Genomic DNA, 20,646 nt, shown 5'->3' on the forward strand with positions numbered 1-20,646 from the left:
AGTGGGCTTCGAATCATTACCAAATCATTCTTTCTTAGTTTTAGATGTTTTTCAGAATGGTGATACAGAAAGGGTGCTTCCTGCTTTGAGTCATCAAAAGATGATCACAGTGGGACTTTAGAAAGGTGACGTGAACGTGGGGGGCTCCTGAGAGAAGGTTCCAGCCTTAGAGACATGCAGAGCTGAGTCTGGTTGTCGTGGGCTCTGGCTAGACCGAGGGGCCATCCGGCGGCCTTTAGCGGCAGGACTGGGTGTTCACTCGGGCCGGAAATAGGCTGTCCCCTGCACTCTGACCGTCTGTGCTGGCGGCACTGCTGGTTTGTACACAAACAGACGCTGTCAGTCACACTGCTCCTTGTTGCTCCGCCCGCTAGGCTACCACCTTGCTCACCATGGACAAGTACTCCCCCGAGGACATTCCAAACATCAACAGTACCTGCTTCAAGCTGAATTCACTGCAGCTGCAGGCCCTGCTGCAGAACTACCACTGTGCCCCCGACGAGCCCTTCATCCCCACGGTGAGCAGACACCTCCGCATCGGCAGTGGCTCTCGGGAGTCCGGTTCAGTGAGGAGTAGGTGGCTTAGTTGAGGACGGCGAATTCTGCGCATCGTTGGGGGCTGGGGAAGGAAGCTGGGAAGCTGCTGAGGCTGGGGTTCAGCTCTGTGGTGGGAGGTCCAGGCCCTAGAGTTACAGGGGCGGCTGCAGGTAAGAGGGCCATGGTGCCAGCCCTGCTCTGCCGGCCTCAGGACAGCCCAGAGGCCACCTCTGCTGCCTCTCACCAGGAAGAACGGAGCCAGACGCCCATCCACAGAGAGAGAAGCAGGCCTGCCGGTATGCCGAGCCGAGAGCCGTGGTGCAGACCGCAGCTGGGGACGGTCACCAGGTGGCCGCCGGAGGGAGTCACAGCTGCGGTTGGCGCGGGGCCGGCAGCAGGGAGGAGCTAGCAGGGCTCCTGGGGCGGTGGTCTCTGCCAAGCGGCCTGGGTACTGTTGGAGCAGTTTGTCGGGCGCTGAGCCTATGTCAGGACTTGACAGCTGTCTGGCGTCTTGAAACAAACACCACCTGTAGACTCAGACTTCAGAGACTGCACCGGAAGCGCTCAGCCTCGTTTCTTTCCGTCTGCGGTTGAGGAATCCGAGCGAGTTGTGTTCGCTGCTGGCATGTCCCCTTCCTGGTCGGCACCCACGTGTGGCCAGGCTGCAGGTGGCCGGCCCGTGCGGGCGGGGAACGGCCCCTGAGTGTCTGCTCGGCGCGTCTTCCCACCAGGACCTGATTGAAAGTGTGGTGGCGGTGGCGGAGAACACGGCGGACGAGCTGGCCCGCAGTGACGGCCGGGAGGTGCAGCTGGAGGAGGACCCCGACCTGCAGCTGCCCTTCCTGCTGCCCGAGGACGGCTATTCCTGCGACGTGGTCAGGAACATTCCCAACGGTCTGCAGGAGTTCCTGGACCCTCTGTGCCAGCGAGGTGGGTGCCTGCCGGCTCCGGGCTGGGCCCTGCTCCGCCCTGTCCCCGGGTCTGCTCTCCGCCGTGTTCCAGGGGGCTGGGGCACGGTGTCCCTGGTGTCGTGCCTGCCTGCCCGTGAACGAGGCCCTCCGCGCCACCTGGGTGGTGACTGGTTGCCGACCTGCCCTGGCCCCGGGCCGTGCGCACCCCCACCGGGAGCATGCGACTCCGTTTCAGTCAGTCCATTTCTGCCGTTAGCCCACAGCACTAAGAGCCCGGACAGGCCTTGGCGGCGAGCCCCGCACACCCTGGGTGTGGTGAGGTCTCTGGGCACCTGTGCGGGCCACTCCCAGGTGTCCTGCCGGCACCCGCACGCACCCGAGACCACGCCTTCTGGTGCCCACAGACACAGACTTGGCGCCCTTGGTGCGTGGCGGTGCTGCCCCTCCATGGGCGACACCTGTCCCGCACTCTGCCTGCCGTCCCGTCTCCCTGACGAGGCCTTGTCCCCGCACCCTGCTCAGAGCCCCTGCTCACCCCCACCTGCCGAGTGAGGCCGTGCTGCCCAGTGGTGTCTCTCCGGGGCCTCGCGGCTGGGGCCTCCCCTGTGCCGCCGGCGGGAAACGGCTGCCCTGGCGTTGAGTGCACGGCTTCCCGGACAGGAGGGGCCTGCGCCAGGGAGACAGGCCTGCTTCCAGAGAGCCAGCCGAGCGGGGGCCCGGCCTCAGAGCTAGGAAGCAGATGGCAGCTGTTGAACACCGAGAACCACGCTAACTAGGACTCCCTAAGGCGCGGGGCCGAGAGGCCGTCTGTAGGTCGCGTCGAGGTGCCACGACAAGACTGGCTGACTACAGAGTTTCTTTTCTTTCTTTTTGTAATTTGTTATTTTTTAATGTTTTTAAAAATATTTATTTATTCCCTTTTATTGCCCTTGTTTTATTGTTGTAGTTATTATTGTTATTGATGTCGTCGTTGTTGGATAGGACAGAGAGAAATGGAGAGAGGAGGGGAAGACAGAGAGGGGGAGAGACAGACAGACCCCTGCAGACCTGCTTCACCGCCTGGAAGCGACTCCCCTGCAGGTGGGGAGCCGGGGGCTCGAACCGGGATCCTTCCGCCGGTCCCTGCGCTTGGTGCCGCCTGCGCTCAACCTCCCGCGCCGCCGCCTGTCTCCCCCAGAGTTTCTTTTTTACCAGTAACGTTAACTTGTATCTTAATTACGATTCACATCTTGATTCGGAATGAGTATCTTTGCAGTGCCTCCTTTTCCCTCCCCAAACCACCAAACCACCATGTGAGAGAGGGCAGGTGGCAAGCTTGTCCTCACTGCCGGGCGGCGGCCAGCGTGGTGAGGGGCCCTGACCACCCGCCGTGGGCAAGGTGGGCACACGCTGTGCTCTCGTCACTGCTAGCTGCCAGTGTGACGGGACCCCAGGGGGAGGCTGTGAGACTCCTCAGAAGCAGAAACAAGATCTGAGGGGACATGGAGTATTTTGGACCGAAAGTGTGTTTGTTCCTGAACTTTTATTGCCGGTGTAGTAATGATGGACACGGCTGTAAGGTAGCTGGGCTGCAGCGCCACAGTCCCCACCCCGGAGTGAGTGTCCTATCCCTCCGTCGGCAGCTTGCCCACCCCTTACCCCTCAGGGAGTGTGGACCAGCGTTCTTCGTGGGGGAACTGAAAGTCTGCGCAGTGTTTTCCCCTGGACTTTAAAGGATCACAACGTGTATTTGTGAGGGACCTCAGAGACTGTGACTCAGGAGAATGTGACGGGTATGACAACAGCTTTTCTGCCACGGGACGCCATTGCTGGCAGTCACATGTCTGACTGAGCGAGTGGGCAGGGCGGCTTGTCCTGGTCCTCGCTGCCCCGTCATGACCCAGATACGTGGAGAGCTGACAGTGGGGACCACAGGCCCCTGAGGCTGAATCACAGGACAGTGGAGACTTTCTTGGCTGCGAGGGGGACTAGTTGCATTTCTGCTTGGTGTTGAGACTCCACTGGACCAACACACACATACCTGATGAGCAGGGTCTGGTGACCGGCGTTCGGGGGTCAAGGGCGGCCAGCCTTGTTGGAAGCCGCCGGCGCTCTCCTCAGCTGCCCTCCTCCAGACGGGACGGGACGGGCACGCTGCGGCCTCAGCCTCATCTCGGCTTCTGTCCTCCACAGGATTCTGCAGGTTGATCCCTCACGCACGGTCGCCGGGGACTTGGACCATCTACTTTGAAGGTGCAGATTACGAGAGTCACCTTTCTCGAGAGAGCACAGAACTGGTAAGTACTGGGGCGTGGTGGCGACCGTGCGGAGGGCCAGGCCCCTCCTCTGTGTGCTTCTGGTGGAAGTCGCTGGAGAGACTGAATCCCAGAGACTCGGGTCTCTTCCTTTCTTTGTGGAGCCAGAAACCCACAATTCCACACGGGCCCACACGCAACCCAGGCACATTTTCACTCAGGTGGAGACAGGAGCAAAGACACCACCAGGTGGCGCCACGGCTCAAGCCTGCTGAGTGCGGATTTGCAAGGCAGATAGATACCCTCACCTCTCAAAGATTATTGAGGAGGAGAGTCAGGCAGAGCTCCATCCAGCACTGGAGGTGAGGGAGGAGGAGGAGCAGGAGGAGGAGGAGAGTCAGGCAGAGCTCCATCCAGCACTGGAGGTGAGGGAGGAGGAGGAGCAGGAGGAGGAGGAGAGTCAGGCAGAGCTCCATCCAGCACTGGAGGTGAGGGAGGAGGAGGAAGAGGAGGAGGACTAGGAGGAGGGTCAGGCAGAGCTCCATCCAGCACTGTTGGTGTGGAGGCCGGAGCTGGGAGTCCCGCGGTGAGCGGCCCAAGGTCTGCCTGGCTGGTCGGCTGTCTCCCTGCTGCCTCTGACTCTGCAGATAAACATGTTTTCAGACGGCGCTTCACTTTTGTGTCTGTAAACAGAAGGTACTTTTCAAAGCAAAGATGCTCAGATCGTCAGCCTCTGTGCTGGTGTTGGACACAGGAAAGGAGGCGTCCACGCCCCGGCCCCAGGAAAGCGGGATCTGCGGCCACAGCAGCGCCCTCACTAGGTCCCGCGTGGCTCCACCCAGTTGTGCCGGGTCCTTCGCCAGGTTTCGGCTCTTTCTGAGAGCTCCGGACTGTGCTTCCTACAGGGAGTTTGAAACGGGGAGGTAGGAGGCTGTCCTGCCTCAGCCTTGCAGGTCGGAGCCGGCTCTCGCCAGGACACCTGTGCTGGCAAGCCTAGTGGGCGGCACAGCAGCAGAGGCGCCTCGGCCCTGAGCTGTGTGGCAGGGTTCCAAAGGGCCGGCCTCCGCACTTCCCCGCGCAGTCCTGTCCTGCCCGGCCCTCAGAGCCCTGTCCGTGCTGAGTCCGGGCTGCAAGTGGGCGCTGCCTGGGCCCTGACCCGTCCCTGGAGCCCAGCTGCAGCTCCGGCCCACGGAGGCCACAGGTGGGCTCACTGCACGTCCAGCCCTCTTGCTGCCCCAGACCTGCAGACTCCGCAGCTGGACTTGAGCTCACTGCGTCTGCCGCCCGTCCCCCCGGCCGCGGGTTCCCCCAAGGCTGCGCTGCTGCTTTTTTTTTTTTTCCCCCGCTTCCAGGGTTTCTGCCGGGGCTCGGTGCCTGCACCACGATTCCACCGCTCCTGGAGGCCGTTTCTTGTTTTCCCCTTTTGTTGCCCTTGTTTACCGGTGTTGTTGTTACTATTATTGGCGTTACCATTATTGTTGTCTTTGTTGTTGGATAGGACAGAGTGAAATCCAGTGGGAAGGGGAAGACAGAGAGGGGGAGTGAAAGACAGACACCTGCAGACCTGCTTCGCTGCCTGTGAAGCGACTCCCCTGCAGGTGGGGAGCCGGGGGCTCGAACCAGGATCCTTACGCCGGTCCCTGCGCCTCGTCCTTGCCACCTGCGCTCAACCCGCTGCGCCACCGTGGCCCGCTGTCCGGACAGACCCCTTTGGTTTCTGTTATTGTCCTGCCCGGCCCGCCTCTCCCAGGGTTTAGAATCCGGCTGGCCGGCCTCCTGTCCTGTGAAGACGCCCGCACTCGCACTCCGGCAGAGGGAGCGGTCCGGGTTAGCCGGGGCAGGGAGTTGAAGCCAGGCCTCGCGGGCTCCGGTGTGGGGGCGGGCTAACAGTGCGGTCGCCGGTGACACGGCTGCCCTGGCCAGCGTTCCCGCTTGTTGTGGGCTCGGCCCGGGTTTGAGCCTGGCTTCCGTCTCACTGAGGGACTCTCAGTGCTGTGCTGTCTCTCTCTCTGGAAAAAGGAAAGCGAAGCAGAGAGAGAGGCCTGGAGTGGTTTAGCCCGAGTGGAAGACCAGAAAAGACAGATAAAAAAGTGAGGAAAGCCCAGTCACTTCCCTGGAAAGGTGATGAGTCCCCCTAACCTGACAGCAGTGGGCGTTCACTCTGTTTCCTACGTAGCAGCACCTGTCGCAGGTCTGAGAGACTCCCGTGCACGAGTGTCAGCACTGACGCCGTCAGGCTGACGTGCAGAGACGCTGCGTTTCCTCGCCGAGCCTGTTTCTTCCCCTCTGCGAGAGTGACTAGAATTGACGGGGCCGGCCGGGGGCTGCCGACCGAGGGGAGCCGGTGCCTTCCAGCCCGTCGAGCCTCCGTCTCTGCCCGCAGACTCAGCCTCTGAGGAAAGAGCCCGAGATCATCACGGTGACGCTCAAGAAGCAGAACGGGATGGGCCTCAGCATCGTGGCAGCCAAGGTAGGTGGAGGCGTGTGGCAGTTGTTCACGCCTGTGCGCAGTGCGTGCCGGGTGTTGCTCCTGTGGGGGCGAGGAGTGGCGTCACGTGGGTGGGAGTCTCGACCCCGGGGCGGTGCCCGTGGGAGGCAGGGCCAGGCCCGTCACCTCACCTCAGAGGCCGAGCGTGTGTGGAAACATGATCGAGACAAGTTGCAGTTCACGAGGGGCCTCTCTGGGCTCCCCGCACAGTGCTCTGCTCTGCCACGAGCGTGGCCCCGAAGGAGGGGAGATTCGGGGCTGCGTCTCTGGCTGTCCACACACTCTCTCTCTCTCTCTCTCTCTGGCTTCTCTGTCTGTCCACACACACACACACACACACACACACACACACACACACACACACACTCTGTCTCTCTCTCTCTCTCTGGCTTCTCTGTCTGTCCACACACACACACACACACACACACTCTCTCTCTCTCTCTCTCTCTCTCTCTGGCTTCTCTGTCTGTCCACACACACACACACACACACACACACACACACTCTGTCTCTCTCTCTCTCTCTGGCTTCTCTGTCTGTCCACACACACACACACACACACACACTCTCTCTCTCTCTCTCTCTCTCTCTCTGGCTTCTCTGTCTGTCCACACACACACACACACACACACACACACACACACACACACACTCTGTCTCTCTCTCTCTCTCTGGCTTCTCTGTCTGTCCACACACACACACACACACACACACTCTCTCTCTCTCTCTCTCTCTCTCTCTGGCTTCTCTGTCTGTCCACACACACACACACACACACACACACACACACACACACTCTCTCTCTCTCTCTCTCTCTCTGGCTTCTCTGTCTGTCCACACACACACACACACACACATACACACACACTCTCTCTCTCTCTGGCTTCTCTGTCTGTACACACACACACACACACACACACACACACACACACTCTGTCTCTCTCTCTCTCTCTGGCTTCTCTGTCTGTACACACACACACACACACACACACACACACTCTCTCTCTCTCTCTCTCTGGCTTCTCTGTACACACACACACACACACACACACACACACACTCTCTCTCTCTCTCTCTCTCTGGCTTCTCTGTACACACACACACACACACACACACACTCTCTCTCTCTCTCTCTCTCTCTGGCTTCTCTGTCTGTACACACACACATACACACACACACACACTCTCTCTCTCTCTCTCTCTCTCTCCGGCTTCTCTGTCTTCACGAGAAGGGCAAGAGAAAACAGGACGTTGAGCTCTGTCACAGCCACGTTTCCGCCCCTCCTTGTCACTGGCCTCAGGTGGCAAACACGTGACGAGGTGGCAGTGGGTTCTCGGCCAGGGACCTTTACTCTAGGAGGTCTGTTTTATATGGTCCGCTTGCGGTCTCCCAAACAGCTGAGCTCCCTCTGGGGCAGAGCTGCCGTCTCCGTCTTGGTGGGGACAGGCCGCGGGTCCGTAGCCCGTGGCGTGGCTGAGGTGTAGTCCTGAACCCTGACCTCGGGGTGCTCAGAGGTGTGGGTGAGGCACCTCGAGGGAGCCCTCGAGCGCAGCAGGCCCTGTGTCGCGTCGCCGCATCAGTGGGAAGGGGGGCTCCCGGCCTGCTGCGAGGCTCACTCCCACGGCCCACCCAGAACAGGGTGCGGTTGGTGACAGTCCGGCCCCAAGAGCTGTGACTCCCAGTCAGGCCTTGGCCTCCCTGGTCACCAGTTTGGGCCACGGGACCCCCCACCATCCTGAGGATGCCAGCCCTGGGACTGCTCCCGCCCGGCCTCTGCCCTTGCTGGCCCCAGGGTGTGGGCCCAGGACGATTCCCTCTGGCAGCTGCCAGCACCCTCCACAGTCTTCTCTCCCCAGTTGGCAGAAGCTGTCTGGCGCTGGGCTCTGGGGCCCGTTTCCAGGTCGCGGGCAGGAGGCCTCAGAGGGCCTGGTGGAGAGCGGTCCCTCCCTGGGCCCACACAGGGCAGCCTTGGCGTGTGACAGACTGAGACTTGGGGGCCCACCTCCCACAGCAGTGTCTGCTCGGAGGGTCGTGAGCCACAGCTTGCGGACCCCCCTGAGCGAGCTGCTGCGGCCAAGTTCCTGTGGTGTCCTGTGGTGTCCCCGTGGCTCTGGGGTCGGGGCACTTGGTGTCCTATTTGCCTGAGGCGGGGCCGGGTCTCTGGGACCCTCTGCTTGTTGGGGGCTCTCAGTGCTGTGTGCCTGAGGCGGGGCCGGGTCTCTGGGACCCTCTGCTTGTTGGGGGCTCTCAGTGCTGTGTGCCTGAGGCGGGGCCGGGTCTCTGGGACCCTCTGCTTGTTGGGGGCTCTCAGTGCTGTGTGCCTGAGGCGGGGCCGGGTCTCTGGGACCCTCTGCTTGTTGGGGGCTCTCAGTGCTGTGTGCCTGAGGCGGGGCCGGGTCTCTGGGACCCTCTGCTTGTTGGGGGCTCTCAGTGCTGTGTGCCTGAGGCGGGGCCGGGCCTGGCCGCCTCCGGCCCCCACAGCTGCTCTGCCCTCAGCTGTGCCTTTGCTCCGGACGGCCCTTCCTCGCCCTTCCTGCCCTTCCTGCGGGCGTGCGGCCCCCGTTTGCAGCCCCCCTTGGCCGCCCCCGTTGGCCGCCTGGCTCCCAGCGCCCCTGCCGGCTGGGGGTCTGCTTTCTGAGGTCCAGATGGCCCGTGCATGCGGCGCTCTCCAAAGCCTGGCTGGGGAGGCCGGGCTGGCTGCCTCCTCGTCCGGTCCGCGGCACAGCGAGGCTTCCTGTGCAATGTGCAGCTCGGAAACAGGTCTGCGCCCTTTCAGCCCTTTCAGAGTGCAGGAGGCAGGGCCGCGCGGCCTCTCCGCTCTGTAAGTGCCGCCCGCCGCCGCCGCCGCTCTGGCCCTGGGCTGCCGGCCTGTCTGCGCCCCGGGACCGGACCGGACCGGGACTGGGACTGGACGGGACGGGACCCCGGTGGGCTGCACCATGTGGTTCTCGGTGGTGGGCAGGGCCGAGTGGGCGGTGAGTGTGGGGCGTCGCGGTGCCCCCTCCCTCCCTCCCTCCCTCCCTCCCTCCCCGGGACGTGCCCGGCCGGCTAGGGTGGCCCCGTGCCAGGCTGGCGTCTACTGCTGGGCCGAGGGGCACAGGGCTGCGGGGCGAGGCTCGGGCAGGGACTTTCTGCGGCCGCCCCCGGGGGTCTCCGGCCTGAAGCTCCTCAGTCCCCCATGAGCCGGACCTGCCGCGACTTCCCTCCCCTGGTGACCGAGTCCCAGGGGCAGAGGCAGGAAGCTCCCCAAATGCCCGGTGGGACCGCGGCTTCTCCCCTGGAAAGGCCGGAATAGCCTCTGTCCCTCTGCAGGGAGTCCCCACCGCACTGTTACAGAGTGTCGCCTGTGTAGGAGCAGCCCCAGTGCGACTCCCGGCTGGGCTGAAGGCTCCGATCCGGGATCCGCCCGGTCGCGCCCTCGAGCCTCGCTGCCTGTGCAGACTGGCACCTGTGTGGGCGTCGGGGTGAAGGGCGGGCGTGCTGGGGCGCCGGGGGACCCAGGAGACTCCTGTTGCCACCCGCCCTCTGGGGCACGCTGCCCGCCTGGACTCTCGACCCCCGTGAAGCTCCCCCGCCCCGGTGTGTGAGACTGGGGTCCCCGCGGTGGCCCCCAGCTTTGGGGCCTGTGGCGTCCCCGTCCCAGGCAGAGAGGGGACTGGTCCCTCGCTGTGGTGTGGTGGTGCACGGCCCGGCCCGTCTCGCCTGCAGAGGGGGTGCTCTCCTGAGCTCCGGGGCTCCCCGCCTCCGGTTCTGGGGCCACCTGATGAGTTTCCAGGCCCCCCCCCCCCCCCCGGCCCCCATTGTTCTAGGCGAGAACAATGGGCTGAGCTCAGCTGCGCCTGGCGCCTGGCACGGAGCTCTCCCCACTCACGCTCCCCGCGCTCCCCGCGGGCCTGGGCTCCGCCGTGACCGCCCGGGCCGGTCCGGACTCCCACGCTGCCCGGCACCGGGAGGCCTGCGCCCCGACTCTCGACTCTCGTCTCTCGTCTCTCGCGGCCCCCCTGGGAGAGGAGAGCCCTGCCCGGCCGCTGCTCCCTCAGCCCTCACGGGACACTGGGTAACTTGAGCAGCCCTCTGGGGTGGCTCCTCTGCGAACCTGAGGCCCTCGGGCTCCGCTTCTCCCGCTTCTCTCCCGCTCCCCCTCCCCCTCTCCCCTCTCCCGCTCCCCCTCCCCCTCTCCCCCTCCCCCTCCTCCTCCCCTCTCCCCCCTCCCCCTCCCGCTCCCCCTCTCCCTCTCCCCCTCCCCCTCCCCTCTCCCCTCTCCCCTCTCCCCCTCTCCCCTCTCTCCCTCTCCCTCTCCGCCTCCCCCCCTCCCCTCTCCCCTCTCCCCCCCTCCCCCTCTCCCCTCTCTCCCTCTCCCTCTCCCCCTCCCCCTCTCCCCTCTCCCCTCTCTCCCTCTCCCGCTCCGCCTCCCCCTCTCCCCTCTCCCCTCTTCCCGCTCCCCCTCCCCCCTCCCCTCTCCCCTCTCCCTCTCCCGCTCCCCCTCCCCCCTCTCCCCTCTCTCCCTCTCCCGCTCCCGCTCCCCCTCTCCCCTCTCCCTCTCCCCCTCCCCTCTCCCCTCTCCCCGCTCCCTCTCCCCTCTCCCCCTCTCCCCTTTCCCTCTCCCCCTTCCCCTCCCCTCCCCTCCCCCTCTCCCCTCTCCCCCCCTCTCCCCTCTCCCCCCCCCTCTCCCCCCCTCCCCTCTCCCCTGTCCCCTCTCCCTCTCCCTCTCCCTCTCCCTCTGCCTCTCCCCTATCTCGGTCCCCTCTTTCCTCTCAAAGGAGAGGAGATGCTCCCCCCACCCCCGCTGACGGAAAAGCAGGAGCAAGGCCCGGCTCCGGTGGGTGGGGTGCGGCGGCGGGGCTGGTGCTGACGGGTGGCGAGCTCTCCCTGGGCCCCAGAAAATACGGGGTCCCGCAGGGCCGCTGTGACGGGGCGACGGGGCGCCCATGCCCGTGTGTGGAGGCGGCCGGCTCCCTGGCGCTCGGGCCCCTCTCTCTGGAGGGCCTGGGGGTGCCGGCCAGCCGCGCCGCTGCTCTGCTCTGCTCTGCTCTGCTCTGGGGTCTCACCCCGCGCCGCCCCGCGCCGCGCCTCGGGCAGGGGAGCGGCCTTGTTCCACACACCGCCTGCTGCCATGCAGGCTGACCCGTCCGGCTCCAGAACTGCAGCTGGTGAGCCTCTCAGTGCCGGTGCCCTTGGGGCGGGTGAGGCCGCCGGTTTGCTAAAGGAGGGAAGGGCAGTCCAGCCGGGAGTTGTGCGTAGTCCTCGGTCATGACCGGCGGACTGCCTGCGGGACAGCCACCCCAGAGGGGCGCGGGCAGACGGGCGGATGCCCTGACTGACGGCAGGCGAGGGCCGGGGCCGGTTCCCGGGCTTCTGGCGGCGTGTGGTCTGAGCCCGGGCCTTCCTCAGGGGACCCTCGGTCAGCTTCTCGGCAGCTGGGCTGCTGTGGACGCTCGCTCGCTCGCTCGCTCACAGGGCTTCGGGGTCCGGGCCGCACGCCCCGTCGGCCTGGCCTGGCTGTGGGCCGGGCGCTCGAGAGGCTCCTGTGGCCTCGTGGCCGCCACATCGGTGCCACTTGTGGAGGGGCCGATGCCAACCCAGCCACGCCCCAGCGGGCGCCCTTCCTCCCCTGAGCGAGCGCTGTTTCGTCAGGGCCACGTCGGGCAGAAAGTCCACTTCTGCTTCGCCCTTCGTTTCCTGGTCAGAAGAGGAGAGGGGTCGGCGGGAGGTGACTGTTCAGTGAGTTTCGGCGACTTTCTCGGGGGCGGCCTGTGCCCCCTTGGCTGGGCCGGCGCGGCAGACGCCGAGACGCCGAGACGCCGAGACGCCGAGACGAGGCTTCCCGTTTGCCGGGTGCCGGGTGCAGTGGGCAGGTCTGGGCGTTTCCAGGCGGCCGGGCTCAGCTCGGCTCCCGGTCGCCGGCACCTTGGGGCCTTCCCCGAGCCGGCTGCCACCACCGAAGCGCCAGCACCCCTCTGCCCACCCACGGGGCCGGGGCGGCCGGGCCCCCTCAGAGGGTCCCCGGGATGGCCCCAGCCTCGGGCCCGGGCGGGCGCCGCGATGCGCGCTGCTGTGCCGGCTTGTCGGGGCGCGGGGAGCCCGGGGCGAGCCCAGCCCTGCCGCTCTGAGGCGCTGAGTGAAAAGAAGAAGGAAAAAGCAGGGAAGGGAGGACGGAGGGCGGGACGCTCCTGGAGCTCAGTGGCCCCAGGCGGCCGGGCACTGCTGCCCCGCCCCGTCTTCTGAGACCCCCGCCGGAGGCCCCGTCCGCCAGGTGAGGAGGACACTGCCCACCGCGGGAAGCGTGGGGCGCCGGCCCCTCAGAACAGCCCCGGCGGGCCCGGCGGCAGCGCCGCCTCCTGATGCTGATGCCGCGCGCGCGCGCGAAGGCCTTCTGGGCAGCTGTGACGGCCGCCCGCCCGACCTCGCGTTGGCCCCGGATGCTGCGGGCGGGCACACAGTGGGGCCCGGCGAGCAGCTGGGGGCCTCCACCCGGGCTCCGCGTGTCAGGCAGGATTTCGGTGACGGTCGCTCGAGGCAGAGAAGTCCACGGCAGCCGAGAAGGCCGTGCCTGTCATTCCCCCACGTGTGACCCCAGACGGACACGGACGGGGCCTCGAAAGGCCTGGGGGCGGTGGCCGGGACGGAGCAGTGTGCGGGGAGTCCTTGGGAACCTGCGGCGGGCTGCGGGCGGCGGGCGCCTGGCCCGAGGACGGAGGGAGGGGGCAGAAGCGGCGGGCGGGGCGGAAGGCAGCTGGCCGGACCGGCCGAGGGCTCCCCGCGGGCACGGTGGAGCAGAGCAGGAGGAGAGCCGAGCCGTGAGCGTCCTTCCCAGAGAGGCGGGGTCCAGCTTCTCGACCCCGAGACTCAGGCGCGGGCAACGGCCTGTTCATTTTAGGCTCTCGGCGTAGCTCTTGGCATTTCCGGCGGCAGTGCTCCGACTGCCCTGTCTGAACGAAAGGATGACTTCACTTTAATTAAGACTGTGGCGGGGGGGGGGGGTGCGGGGGACACCGCACCAAAGCAGGGAGCTCGGGGAAGCGGGGGAAGGGGACGAGCTTGTCGGGAGACAGCCCCGGCAAAGACGGTTGCGCTGCGGACCATTAGCCCCGTAAAAGAAGAAAAAGGGCTGCGGGCTGGGCAGTGGCGCCTGTAGAGCACACACACTGCCGTGTGCCGGGACCCGGGTTCAAGCCCCTGGTCACCGTCTGCAGGAGGACCCATCACAAGCAATGGAGCAGTGGTGCGGGTGTCTCTTCCTCCCTCTGTCTCCTCCTCTCCCTCCTCTCCCCTCCCCTCCCCTCCCCTCCCCTCCCCTCCCCTCCTCTCCTCTCCATTTCTCTCTGTCCTGCCAAAAGAAAAGGAAAAAAAGGGAGTCGGGCTGTAGTGCAGTGGGCTAAGCGCACGTGGCGCAAAGCGCAAGGACCCGCATCAGGATCCCGGTTCGAGCCCCCGGCTCCCCACCTGCAGGGATGTCGCTTCACAGGCGGTGAAGCAGGTCTGCAGGTGTCTGTCTGTCTCTCCCCCTCTCTGTCTTCCCCTCCTCTCTCCATTTCTCTCTGTCCTATCCAACAATGACAACAACAACAACAACAACTACAACAACAATAACTACAAAAAAAAACAAGGGCAACAAAAAGGAAATAAGATTTAAAAAAAAGAAAGAAAAGGAAAAAACCAGAAAGAATGACAGCTGGGAGCAGTGGATTTGTAGTGCAGGCCCTGAGCCTGGCAATGGCCCTGGTAGCGATAAAAGGGGGGGAGGCAGGAAGCCACACAGGCCAGCGGCCAGTCACCTTGGCAGGTGGAGTTCTGGAGTCCAGACCCAGGCAGAGCACCAGGCTGGCACACGGGCTGTCCCCAGTTTGACTCCTGGCATCACACATGCCAGCCAGAGTGGCGGTTCCGTCTTCCCGTCTCTCTGGTTAGATAAATAAAACAGTAAGAATGAAGTGAGCAGTGTGCTCGTATGTGTCAGACGCTCAGAAGTGAGAAGTTGGTGCCCTTCTAGAACCTGCCGTCCGTCGGCAAGCAGGCCCGCCCGGTCGGCAGGGAGACAGTCCCGGCTGGGATGCCTGCCAGAGGAACCCCACTGCCTGAGCTGCTGCCAGGCGGCCAGCTGCCCGGGTGGGCCTCATTCCCTGTGACTGTCGCGGTGCAGACTCAGGAGGGCAGACCCAGGCCCGGTCTGCGAGCCGAGTGAGGGGCCCGGGAGGCTCCGTCCCTGTCTGCGGGGCGTAGGCGGTGAGGACGCCACGGGACAAGCAGGTGGGGTCCCTGCTGGGACGGTGCCCAGGCCACCTCTTAGGTGCCAGCAGGCCCAAGCGGGCCGCGGGGCTGTGGATGGAGCCTTTTCCCCAGAGACTTGCTGAAACGCAGCAGGTGCCTGTCTCACGCTTTCATCTTGGCCACATGTCGCGCCCAGTCACGCCGCGCATGTGCATGTGTGTGTGGGCGAACGCGTGTGTCTGTGTGCTCCGGCAGATGGGGCCCACAGGCGGTGCTGGGCTGTGGTGTGGAGTGGGAGGCGCCGTGTGCTCCATCGGGGCTGCCTGCGGGCGGGGTGACGGAAGGCAGAGACAGGAGAGCGAGTGGGACGTGGGGGCTGCTCTTCCTGGAGCTGCCGTCTGCCACCTCGTGGCCCCCGAGCTGGCCTCGGTGACACCATCTCAGTACGGAAGTCACGGCCACCCAGGAGACCCCGGGGGATGCGGGCTCGGCATCCAGGTGGGAGCTGACCCTGGCCGGGCGGCCGGGCAGAGCGCTGGGCTGGGTCTGAGGCGGCTCTCCGTGGAGCACCCCTTCAGGGACCCACGCAGGGAGGGAGGCTCCCCTCTGACTCTGAGCTGCCGCACCGGACGGAAAGGCCTCTTTTTTTTTTTTTAATTCTATCATCATCATCATCATCATCATCATCATTATTTCCTTTATTGGGGAGGGAGTTAATGTTTTACAGTTGATTGTTATTATTACTATATCCCTTATTGGGAGTTAATGTTTTACAGTTGATTACTATTATTATTGTTATTATTTCCTTTATTGGGAAGTTAATGTTTTACAGCTGATTATTATTATTGTTATTATCCTTTATTAGGGAGTTAATGTTTTACAGTCAATTATTATTATTATTATCCTTTATTGGGGAGTTAATGTTTTACAGCTGATTATTATTATTTCCCTTATTGGGGAGTTAATGTTTTACAGTCAATTATTATTATTATTGTTATTATCCTTTATTGGGGAGTTAATGTTTTACAGTTGACAGTAAATGCAGTAGTTTGTACATGCATAACATTTCTCAGGAAAGGGGGGCGGAGGACCCAGGGAGGGTTGGACTGTCATGTGGAAACTGAGAAACGTCGTGCATGCTGAGGGGCCTCTCGTGCGCCACCCTCTCTCGCTGCCCAGGCCTCCTGACTGCTCTTGGCCACAGAGGGCCCGGCACATCACACTGCGGTGTGGGCAGGGCAGCGGGGAAGGGAGCCGGGCGACCCGGGAGCGGGCGGGGCGGTGTGGCGGTGGGGGGAGCACCCAGAGGCGCCCGTCACTCCGGCGGCTGCTCAGACCCGGGCCGGGCTGCCCTCGGCGTCCCGTTCCTTTGCCTCTCCGGAGCACACAGAGGAGGTGCTTCCCGCGGCTTCTCTGTGCTGAGCCACCAGGGTGTCCGCTCCGCCGCCGCCTGCGCTTGTCCTTGTCCCACAGCGTGTGGCTTTCCGCAGGGGGCCGGCCAGGACAAGCTCGGCATCTACGTCAAGTCGGTCGTCAGAGGCGGCGCCGCAGACGTGGTGAGTGACGCTTCTGGAGGGGCCGCTGCGGCGGGCAGAGGCCCCTCCTGTCCTCCGGTCCTCCTGTCCTCCTGCCCTCCAGTCGTCCTGCCCTCCTGCCCTCCGGCCCTCCTGCCCTCCTGCCCTCCTGCCCTCCTGCCCTCCGGCCCTCCGGCCCTCCGGCCCTCCTGTCCTCCTGTCCTCCTGTCCTCCTGCCCTCCGGCCCTCCTGCCCTCCTGTCCTCCTGCCCTCCTGCCCTCCTGCCCTCCGGCCCTCCGGCCCTCCTGTCCTCCTGCCCTCCTGCCCTCCGGCCCTCCTGTCCTCCTGCCCTCCTGCCCTCCTGTCCTCCTGTCCTCCTGTCCTCCTGTCCTCCTGCCCTCCGGTCCTCCTGTCCTCCTGCCCTCCTGCCCTCCGGTCCTCCTGCCCTCCGGTCCTCCTGCACTCCTGTCCTCCTGTCCTCCTGCCCTCCTGCCCTCCTGTCCTCCTGTCCTCCTGTCCTCCTGCCCTCCTGCCCTCCGGTCCTCCTGTCCTCCTGTCCTCCTGTCCTCCTGCCCTCCGGTCCTCCTGCCCTCCGGTCCTCCTGCCCTCCAGTCCTCCAGTCGTCCTGTCCTCCTGTCCTCCGGTCCTCCTGTCCTCAGTCTGGCTCCCTCCCATGCACAGGACGGACGGCTGGCGGCGGGGGACCAGCTGCTCAGCGTGGACGGACGGAGCCTGGTGGGACTCTCTCAGGAAAGGTGCGGTAGCTCGCCCCTGGCTTCCGGAAGCTTCGTGTCCATGTCGCGGGGGTGTCGGGCCCTTCCTGTGTCCCTCCCGGCGCCAGGCGGCACCTGCAGCGGCCGCCCCGGGAGGCGGGGGTCTCGGGTCGGGCGCCGTCCCGCAGACGGACTCGGGGCCACGCGTCTCCTGCGTCTCTGCTCTCTCCCAGGGCCGCGGAGCTCATGACCAGAACCGGTTCTGTGGTGACACTGGAAGTGGCCAAGCAGGGCGCCATCTACCACGGCCTCGCCACCCTGCTCAACCAGCCGTCCCCGATGATGCAGAGAGGTGAGGGCCTTCAGAGGGACGGGGCCGGCTCCTCATGGGGCGCCGTGTGACTCGGCCCTGCAGCCGTCCCCGGACAGGGACAGGCTGACGCGGGAGGGCTCGCCCGCCCCCCGGCTCCACCAGGCGGGTTTCCGGGGGTCCCAGGGGAGTCCTGACGGACACCGGGACGCTGCGGACAGGGTGACGGGGTGACGGGGGTGTGGGGGCATCTGGAAGCCGGTGAGGGCCGAGCGGGCGCAGCCTGACGGTGAACGAGGCCCTGCCAGCCCTGCCCTGCAGTTTCAGAGCGGCGCGGCTCAGGGAAGCCCCGGCCGAAGAGCGAAGGCTTCGAGCTCTACAACAGCTCGGCTCCCAGCGGCTCCCCCGAGAGCCCTCAGCTGCCCTGGGCCGAGTACGGCGAGCCCAAGAAGCTGCCCGGCGACGAGCGCCTGACGAAGAACAGAGCCGACCACCGCTCCAGCCCCAACGTCGCGAGTGAGCGGGCGACCGCGGGCGGGCGCGCTGAGACGGAGACGCTCGGGCCGGTGGTCCGCTCCTGGGCCTCCGCTCCCTGGGCGCTCGGCTTCTGCTCTGAGAGGGTCCGCGGCAGCCGCCACGGGCCTCCCCGGGCGGGCGCAGCTCCAGTTTCCATGCCCTGGATGGGCTGGGGCTGCTGTTCAGACAGTTGGAGTGGGGTGGGGAGTGGGGGGTCCCGTGTGGGGGGTGGGGGGACACCGGAGTGGGGGGATGGGGCAAGGAGTGGGGGGTCCCATGGGGTGGACACGGGAGTGGGGGGATGGGGCGGGGAGTGGGGGGTCCCGTGGGGGGGTGGGGACACGGGAGTGGGGGGATGGGGCAAGGAGTGGGGGGTCCCATGGGGGGATGGGGACACAGGAGTGGGGGGATGGGGCAGGGAGTGGGGGGCTCCGTGGGGGGGGACACGGGAGTGGGGCAGGCACACAGGGGTGGGGGCTCAGGGATGGGAGTGGGACGGGTCACGGGGGTGCCTGCTAGCCTGGCACTGGGTGTTCTCAGCTGTGAGACTCATGTCCTGTCCGCACTGACCCCAGTGACCCCTCTCCCGTCTGCCGACAGACCAGCCGCCCAGCCCTGGTGGGAAGAACGTGTACGCCACGGGCACAGCAGCCAAGATCACGTCTGTGTCCACGGGAAACCTGTGCTCTGAGGTGAGGCGGGACACCGAGCCACAGGACCCCCACCCCCGTGTCTGTGCCTCCTCGGTGAACCCGGTCTGGTGGGTGAGGCTGGCCTGCAGACCGAGAGGCTCACGGCCCCTCTCCATGGGCCACAGGAGCAGAGCCCTCCCGCCAGGCCGGAGGCCTACCCCATCCCCACGCAGACCTACCCCACGGAGTACTTCACCTTCCCCGCCTCCAAGTCCCAGGACCGGATGGGCCCCCCGCACAGCCAGTGGCCGAGCTACGAGGACCCGGCCTTCCCGCACACCGACGGTGGCCACCCCGGCATCATGCTCCAGGTGGGGCCCTGGGCTGTGAGCCTCAGGAAGGGGAGCCGCACTGCGCTCCAGGAGGGGCTCCCAGTGCCCCTCAGTTCCGGGCCTGGTGCCAGAAAGCCACCTGGTCTCTGAGTCAGCAGCGGGGAGCCCAGCACTGTGGTGGCGCACCCAGGCGTGGGGGCCCTGTCCCTTGGTGTCTGAGCAGCACAGCCTGCAGGGCCCAGGGCTGTGCCCACTGCATCGCTCAGTGCAGAGCGGCCCGGGTCCTGGGGTGCAGAGACGGGCTCCTGCCCGGGAACCCCGGGGGAGACGCTTCACTGCGTGAGCTGGGCGCGAGCACTGGGCCCGGGATGGGGGAGGGGTGGCAGGGCCAGAGGCCAGTGCAGGGTGGGCCCCCGACGGGTAGGATGCGGTGTGGAGTCAGGACAGTGAGGGGGTGGCACCACTGGGCAGTGAGTGAGCAGGGTGCTCAGGGCCCAGAGAGACTGTGTCCGGCCCAGTGACTAGAAGTCAGGGAGGCCTCACTGCTCCACCACCCAGGGAGCTGCTCCGCCGTCCATGTGCCAGGTGGTTGTGGGCTCAGACCCAGAGTGAGGCCCTGTAGTGCCCGGCCCCTCAGCCGTCCCAAGTCCAGACTCCCCTGCAGTGACTCCCCTGTAGCGCCCGGCCCCTCAGCCCGTCCCGCAGCCAGATTCCCCTGCAGTGACTCCCCTGCAGCGCCCGGCCCCTCAGCCCGTCCCCTCAGCCCGTCCCGCATCCAGATTCCCCTGCAGTGACTCCCCTGCAGCACCCGGCCCCTCGGCCGTCCCACGTCCAGACTCCCCTGCAGTGACTCCCCTGCAGCGCCCGGCCCCTCAGCCCGTCCCGCAGTCAGACTCCCCTGCAGTGACTCCCCTGCAGCGCCCGGCCCCTCAGCCCGTCCCGCAGCCAGACTCCCCTGCAGTGACTCCCCTGCAGCGCCCGGCCCCTCAGCCCGTCCCGCAGCCAGACTCCCCTGCAGTGACTCCCCTGCAGCGCCCGGCCCCTCAGCCTGTCCCGCAGCCAGACTCCCCTGCAGTGACTCCCCTGCAGCGCCCGGCCCCTCAGCCCGTCCCACATCCAGATTCCCTCAGCGGTCTCCTGCCTCCACAGCGGGCCACCCGGTCGCAGGAGGAGCTGCGGGAAGACTCTGCCTACGTGCTGGAGCGGCAGCAGCTGGAGGCGGCCCTGGAGCGCAAGGCCGACGGCAACCTGTGGCTCCACCAGAGCCCGTCGCTGGGCTCCAGTGCCTCCAGCCAGGAGCAGCTGGACCCGGGCTCCAAGGCGGGCACCCCGGCCTCCACGCTCACCAAGAGCGGCCCGGGCCGCTGGAAGACCCCGGCCCCCGTGCCCGCCCTGCGGACCGACCCGCCCCCGCCGCCCCCCGCCCGCTACGCCGGGGACCCCGACGCCTCACCTGCGGAGCCGCCGCCCGTGGCTGCCGAGCGCAGGAAGCGGGAGGAGCAGCAGCGCTGGTACGAGAAGGAGAAGGCGCGGCTGGAGGAGGAGCGCGAGCGCAGGCGGCGGGAGCAGGAGCGCAAGCTGGGCCAGGCCCGCGCGCCCCCCGCGCCCCCCGTGCGCCCCGACAAACCCGCTGCCGCCGCGCCCCCGCGCGCGCCCGACACCGTCATCCGAGAGCTGCGGCCGCAGCAGCAGCCCCGCACCATCGAGCGCCGCGACCTGCGCTACGTCACAGCGGGCTCGGGCAGGGAGGAGCCCACGGCCGGCGACAGCCTGTCCCCCGACCCCTGGAAGCGCGATGCGCGCGAGAAGCTGGAGAAGCAGCAGCAGCTGCACGTGGTGGACATGCTGAGCCGCGAGATCCAGGAGCTGCAGGCCAAGGCCGAGCGCAGCGCCGAGGAGAGCGACCGGCTGCGCAAGCTCCTGCTCGAGTGGCAGTTCCAGAAGCGGCTGCAGGAGTCCAAGCAGAAGGACGAGGACGATGACGACGAGGAGGATGACGACGTGGACACCGTGCTGCTCATGCAGCGCCTGGAGGCCGAGCGCAGAGCACGGGTAAAGGGGCAGGGGCGGCACCCACTGCGGGCGAGGGGGAGGGGCGGCACCCATAGCAGGGGGGCAGGGGTGGCACCCACTGCAGAGGGAGAGGGGCAGACCCCCAGGGAGCGTGGTCCACGGTGCAGAGCAAAGGGAAAGGGGGTCCCAGGGGAGGAGGGCCCCACCCAGAGTGAGGCCAGGCTGCCCTCAGCACTT

The 20,646-nt window shown here is 66.0% G+C and overlaps 1 protein-coding gene across 20 annotated transcripts in view; it reads left to right on the forward strand.

Moving 5' to 3' along the window:
- The window catches only part of AFDN (afadin, adherens junction formation factor), a 97,207-nt gene that overhangs the window by 64,922 nt on the left and 11,639 nt on the right, over positions 1-20,646 (forward strand). For all 20 annotated transcript variants that reach the window (XM_060205165.1, XM_060205152.1, XM_060205156.1 and 17 more), the window contains 11 exons: positions 375-518; positions 1,269-1,467; positions 3,621-3,724; positions 6,066-6,152; positions 15,870-15,935; positions 16,575-16,648; positions 16,840-16,958; positions 17,238-17,432; positions 18,033-18,124; positions 18,250-18,435; positions 19,546-20,448. In XM_060205165.1, coding sequence (XP_060061148.1) covers positions 375-518; positions 1,269-1,467; positions 3,621-3,724; positions 6,066-6,152; positions 15,870-15,935; positions 16,575-16,648; positions 16,840-16,958; positions 17,238-17,432; positions 18,033-18,124; positions 18,250-18,435; positions 19,546-20,448 — 2,169 coding nt within the window. The remainder of the gene's footprint in view (positions 1-374; positions 519-1,268; positions 1,468-3,620; positions 3,725-6,065; positions 6,153-15,869; positions 15,936-16,574; positions 16,649-16,839; positions 16,959-17,237; positions 17,433-18,032; positions 18,125-18,249; positions 18,436-19,545; positions 20,449-20,646) is intronic.

The sequence above is a fragment of the Erinaceus europaeus genome, chromosome 13, assembly GCF_950295315.1.
Source record: "Erinaceus europaeus chromosome 13, mEriEur2.1, whole genome shotgun sequence".
Lineage (NCBI taxonomy): Eukaryota > Metazoa > Chordata > Mammalia > Eulipotyphla > Erinaceidae > Erinaceus > Erinaceus europaeus.